The sequence below is a fragment of the Alligator sinensis genome, unplaced genomic scaffold, assembly GCF_000455745.1.
Source record: "Alligator sinensis unplaced genomic scaffold, ASM45574v1 scaffold528_1, whole genome shotgun sequence".
NCBI lineage: Eukaryota > Metazoa > Chordata > Crocodylia > Alligatoridae > Alligator > Alligator sinensis.
This window is the reverse complement of record NW_005841846.1, coordinates 5618036-5624557: the sequence shown is the minus strand read 5'-3', so window position 1 is coordinate 5624557 and position 6522 is coordinate 5618036. Positions and strand designations below refer to the sequence as shown.

At 41.6% G+C, this 6522-nt stretch overlaps 1 protein-coding gene across 3 annotated transcripts in view; it reads left to right on the top strand.

Annotated features, from left to right (window-relative positions):
* The window catches only part of SNX25 (sorting nexin 25), a 162198-nt gene that overhangs the window by 99845 nt on the left and 55831 nt on the right, over positions 1 to 6522 (top strand). For 2 of the 3 annotated variants that reach the window (XM_014521684.2, XM_025208024.1), the window contains exons 8-9: positions 1716 to 1847; positions 6248 to 6522. In XM_014521684.2, coding sequence (XP_014377170.1) covers positions 1716 to 1847; positions 6248 to 6522 — 407 coding nt within the window. The remainder of the gene's footprint in view (positions 1 to 1715; positions 1848 to 6247) is intronic. The other variant, XM_025208029.1, reaches the window with a different exon arrangement.

Genomic DNA, 6522 nt, shown 5'->3' with positions numbered 1-6522 from the left:
GCGCCGCTGCCTCGGTTGACCCCGTCCGGCCAGATGCATGTGCCCTGCTGGCGCGGGTCCCGCTCTCGGGGTTCCCTGCGGGCTTCCCCCGCCTCCTCTCTGGCCCTGCTTCCGGGACCGCCTTTTATCTCTGCTGGGCGGAGTCTCCCGCCGGCGTCGCCTGGCCCCAGCTGGATATAAGTGCGGCTCACAAACCGCTCTGGCGGTCTCCCCGCGCGCGTATCCCTACTTGCTCCAGCCTCTGTGTGGGGTAAGTAGGTGGTTACTCCCCCCCTGGTCCGGCCCCGGGGTACCCTTCTAACCCCCACGTCCCTGGGACAGGCTTTTCAAAATCTCTCTTGAAAACAAAAAAAAATACAAATACTGTTTGAAGACTGGGAACTGCAATCATTTCAAAATTATGAACAAGATTTTTTTAGAATTTTTGGTGTGTTTATGAAGGTTATGAATCAATTCTTTTCAAGGAGGCTAAGTGAACTGAGTACAAAACATCCAGATTAACTAGAGAAATCTTTTCATACAAAATTATGGATTATATATTAGCTAATTTGCTACAGATAAAACATACTCTGGTATTTTGCTAATTAATGTCATAATGTGGTTAATGACACAAGATGTTTGGAATTAGTCTGGGTATGCTGGAAGAGAAACCATTACAAGGAGTGTCACTGGAACTAGATGCTGCAGTTAAAACCCAATTTATATACCCCAAATTCCTATAAACATCAAATTTAAATGAAATTTTGGACAGTATCTTAAGAAGTGCAGTTCCATGAACCTAGGAGTTGCAGGTGTCTTACCCAAAACTATCCCCGACAGGGACGGTGGTGGCAGCAGCTGCTGCTGCCACATGCTCTGTGCACTGGTGAATATACGTCTATGCTCCAGTTGCTGCTTCTGCAAGAGCAATGCTGTGAAGCTGCTCTTGCTGCCTCCATGAGGGTGGGGAACGACTTTTGGCACCCCTTCAAAGTTGGTCCCAGGGGCTGATGCCATTCTCTGGTCCTACTTAAGCTACTGCTTTTGGCTGTGAAAGCTGGTTAGGCTTGTGTGAACCTTGAACATTACTTTGTAAAGAATAAGATAATTTCCTTTACTTTGAATCTAGGGGTCCAATGCATTTGCTTTCCTCAAAATGCACACAATTTCAGTCTGTCATGACTCTTGAATGGTGAAGATTAGAATTGATAAAATCCATTTGAGTGGAGTGATTTGTCAGGGGAGTGAGGAGTGAATGATGCATGTGTCCAGGATTTTTTTTTTTCTGTCTTGGTCACAGTATGGCTACAAGTGCATCTTCCAAAGATGGAAATTATGGGAATGCCACATATAGATGGGCAATTCCTTCTTCATCACCCCATCTAAAATGGGCATAGTCCCCATTGATTAGGCAGTAGCAGCTGCTTCTCTTTTCAGGTTTGCATTCTAAGAGGAGGAGGTTTCTCCTACAGTTTAACAGTGGTCAGCACCAGGTTAGCTAACCTAATTAAAACCAGCTGTTAGCAAGGGGGAATTTTGTGTAGACCATCTTTTTCATGTTGCTTTTATAAGGACTTTTCAGCATACCTGTTATCCCTAAACCAATTATGTGTGGCCATTTCAACATGAGGATTTGTTACTGTGTATCCACTTAAACTGGTTATAACCAGCTGCTGTCAATACATCTCATCTAATTAGCTTTTCAATGTTTTACTCTTGATTTTTGCCTTTTACAGATTCTTCAGTTTGAGGACATTTTGGCCAATCCGTCCTACCGAAAACACTTTCGTGTATACATGGAGAGGATGGATAAGAGGGCTTTAATTAGTCTTTGGGAATCTGTAGAGTATTTGAAGAATGCTAACAAGGTAAGAGTAGTAACAAATGCATGAATGAGGGCTTGTTAATGAAATAGACTTTACACGGTGAGATTTTGCTGCTAAATTAATAAGAAATTGCTTTCATGTTAACATTTTCTTTTTTTCATCAGTCTAGAAATTAGCACTGCTCCTACTGCACAGATTGGGACTAGACAATTTATTATGTCAACCTATTTATGTCATTGCCCTGGTTTTTAGAATTCCTGTTTTAGGTGCCTTTCTTAATTCATAGTGAAATATTTGCAGGAATATGCTGATTTTTATTTATAACTATTCCTACCTCACTACTAGGTCAGTTGTTATGATGTATCTAGTTTAGGGGCCTGGATGCACAGTGCATTAACACTGGTGTAACATCAGTGTGCAGAGCAGATAAATGACCCAGGACAGCTGTAGTATATGCTGTTGTAACTCATCACTACTAAATGGTTTTGGGGAGCAGGTAATAGCTTGTTTGTATTGAGCAAATGGTTAGTCTTGGACAAGAGCTAATGCATGATACTTGTACTGTAGTGTTATCCTAGTTTTTCCTGATATAACTCTATACCAGATCATAATAAGGTATACCAGAATAGGATTAAATGTTGTGTGTACACTCCTTTTTTTTACACACAGGCTACAGTGATGTAAATGTTCTGTGTCCAGGCTCTCCTTACTTTTAGAAATGTTTTGACTGCCATATTACATCTATGCCATTCCTGTTCTTCTGCTCACCATGGGCCCAATTTCCTGCCCTCCCTAGCTATTACCTTGTCCCTAGTCCATTATAAATAAAAGGATATTTACTCTGTATGACTGTATTTAATTCATATAAAAAGAGGTTTGCTTGTTTTTCCTTTAAGATTCCTCCTTGCTGTCATATGAGTAGTGTCATTAGTTTTTCTAATAAAAAAGTAGTGTATCTACTGTTAGGGGAAGAACAGTATACTATAAAATCTGTATTCTGGGGTCTGCTAATAGCAGGGTATGTAGGTGCATAAATGGAGCTAGGAAAATATCACTTAAATTTACAAGCAGCAGCTTTGAAAAATGGTGAGAACAAGTGTGCTAGGGTTATTTGTTGTTTGAATTTTGGGGCAGCCAGGTTTATAGTTGTGAACTTGCTTGGTAAAACTTTCTGGATTCATATCAAAATGAACTATGACTTTTCACTAAATATCACTTGTTATTCACTGTCATTTTATTAGAATGCTGTTTTGGTTGTTTTTTTTTTTTATTCAACAAGTTGAGTAGGAGAAACAATACCATTTAGCTTGGGCTACATACAAACATTTATTTCTACTGGAAGAAATATCTTCAGGTAGGAAAATAGCCTGGGAGCTGGACTGTTCAAATGTTCCTCCAGCCCCATGGCTGGCGAGCTTCACAGACAAACTTTCCAGCCAGGAGGCTCTAGGTGGCTGCTTCCTGAATCACTCCTGCCCGTAAGACAGCTCATTAATTGACAGTCTGTCCTCCACCCTGCCTAGGAAGGGGGCAGGCTGTCAGGTGGCATTCCCAGAAGGGTTACAGCCCTGGAAGGGTTCTAGCCCTGGGAGAATGCCCCCTACCATCCCAGTTGCACCAGTCGACTGATTGGCAAGAGAGTGGGTGGGCATTCTCCCATGATAGGAATCCTTCCAGCTTTCCCCTACAGGAGAATAGCTCCACTCCTTGCAGGGTGAATATGATTTAAATCAAATAGATTTAAACCACGATTTAAATCACGATTTAAAGCAGTGGTTAGGAAGGCTCCATTCAATTATTGTTTTCTACAAAAAGTGCATTCTTGTTGTTTGGATATCCTTTATTCATTTAACTTCTTGAAAATTTACACTTTTAGAGAAAGGTAAGGGCTTGACTGTACACAAACTTGTAGAGAGCAATAGGGGAGATGAGTGGGTAATCAGGTCTGTCATCTCTCATAACCATATAATGCTGTTAACAAGGATGTTATCTTTGGAGACGACAGACTCTCCCTGTGCCTGAAGAAGGTTGTTTGTGCCTGAAAGCTTGCAAAGAACAATTTTTCCAACTATTCAGTTGGTTTAATAAAAGATACCACATCCACCTAAAGAACCTTGTCTGCCTATGATCTCTGGAGACACAAATCCACAGTTTGAGACCTGAAACTAATCATCACGGAGATGCTTAATGGGATCTTCTAGACTGAGCACCGAGTCCCATTGGGTACAGAGGTTTTCTTTAGTAATCTATAGAGGAGCTTCTGGAACCCCATAGGATTGGGCCTGTAATATAGTCCATGGCCTGTTGTGACCTATTTATAAAACTTATTAAAAAGGTTATATTAATAACCTGTCTGAAATGATATACAATTAGAAGTTATAATCCCTATTCCATGATGATATCTTTAAGCTTTAACCTATCTCAAATTAAAACTATCATTATATGTTTATTTTTTTCAAAAGCACCTTTAAAATAAAAAATACAATTAAATTAAAAAATCTGATTTAAATAAAAATCTGATTTTTTTTATCATTGATTTTTATGTACCTTGACTCCTTGAATTCCTCCAGACTGACCTGGAGGAGTGCAGGAAGGCCAAGGGATACACTCAACTGTCACAGGAAGGGGATCCTTAGTGCAGGGGCACAGCAGCCTGCTCCAGACTAACCCAGGCAGGGCCATTTTGCTGTGGTGGCAAGAGTCCCAAGCCTTGCCACTGGTGCAGCAGCCTGTCTCGCCCTATTCTGCTTCTGGACAGCAAGGGAAAGCTGGCAGGACTGGGAGCTGGGCTTGGGGAAAGTCTCTGCATGCCAGGCTGCTGGCCCCTTCAGCTTTTAAATTGCTCTCTCTGCTGTTCAGCTGAGTAGCAGGGGAGACATGGGGAATCTGCAGGGGTTTGGGGCCCAGGCTTGGGAGGCTTTCTTCAAGAATGACTCCTGGTCCCTGCAGCTTTTAAATTGTCTCCTTTTAGCTCAGCTGAGCAGTGAGGTGGGCATGCAAGGGGAAGTCAGTGCAGCCAAGAGCTGCTGCCCATGCCAGATTTTCAATTGCCACCCTTGCTGCTCAGCTGAATGGGGAAGGATGTGGTCTTCACTTGGTACCAGGCTGCCAGACGGAGGGAATGGCACGGCAGAGCCTCTGTTAGCTTCTTACACTGAGAACTCTGGTGTGAGAAGTAAGCATGGAGCACTTAGGTGTGCTCCTCCCTTCCTCTTCTGTAGATGGGCAGAAGGAGAGCAGCTGCCCCCATACCTTCTCTAGACTAGGGTGACCCTGATCTTAGAAAGGCTTGGAAACCTTTCCCCCAGCTCCACCCTTCTTGTCCCCAGGAAGAGTTAAGTTGGGGAAAAGTGTGCAGATGTTCGGTGTCCCAGGAAAAACGGGGAGCAATTTAACCGTAATTGTTCCTGGGTTATTTTTTGCCTGGAGTGGCTACTTTTTGTGCTCAAGGAAAAAAAAACCTTGAGCATCTGTTTTCAACCAGGAGAATGGCAGTTCTCCTGGTAGAAAGTGAGTAACTTCAGCTGGTGTTAGTTGATGCCATGAATAATGAGCAGTATAAGACATGGTTGGAATGAATAGTTACTGGATGACTACAGACTGCGGTTTGTCCGTAAAACATAAGTATCTAACACACACGTAGAAATTGTTTGTGTACAGCTCAGAAGTGCTGCTAATTACTCCCAGACCTATTAACTATGATGGCCTTGTGTGTTTTAATGCCCTGACTCATGTCTGCTCATTTTTAAAGGAGTTCTACGTTTTATGCTTATGATGGTCCATGGAACTCTTTTTCTACTTGATACCTGGGTCATCTGATACCATCAGGGAAATGGTTGCAGATTAATCTCCCCCCACACTCTTTTTTTTCCTTTTTATTTGGTAGCGTAATTTTTTTTTATCCCTGTACCCTCTTTTGTGCACACTGGAAATGTGTGTCTATATGTATCCGTGCGCATATATATTATGGTGTTTTCTCTCAAAAAACAAACAAACCCCAACTACTGTTTATAGTTATATGAAAAACAAAATATTTTGTGGGAAGCGAATTTGTTTGCCCAGTTAAAGCTAGAAGCTAAGAAAACTATCACAATGGCACGTTCCTTCTGTTCCTTCTGTTTTATTTAAAACAGTAAGCAGAGTGCAAGTATGGTACACAGTCCTTTAAATATGATACAAAATTTGATGCACATAATTCATGTAGAGATTAGGGCTTATTAGGGCTTGGCAGATCCTCTGTTTTGCAAACTTATGTCACCTGTAAAACTGACAGCTCTGCATGGGTGCACAAGCAAAGCAGCTGAGATGTGTACTTACCTGCCTAGGCATGAGTTTAGTTAGTTCAGCCTTTTTCATATTCAATGCATGAGGATTTTGAGGACTGATATGTATTTAAAGGTTTGTTTTTTGTTTGTTTTTCACCGCACCCCTTAATTTCTCAGACTGAAATACCTCAACTGGTGAGCGAAATTTATCAAAAATTTTTTGTGGAAAGCAAAGAAATCCCTGTGGAAAAATCACTTTACAAAGAAATACAGCAAAGCCTTGTGGGTAATAAAGGCATTGAGGTATTCTATAAAATTCAGACTGCTGTTTATAGAACCCTGAAGGATAGATACTACCCCTCGTTCATCGTCAGTGATTTGTATGAGAGGCTGATTATGAAAGAAGAAGAAAGAAGTGCTGTTCAACTAACTGCTGAGGACAAGCATGGAGT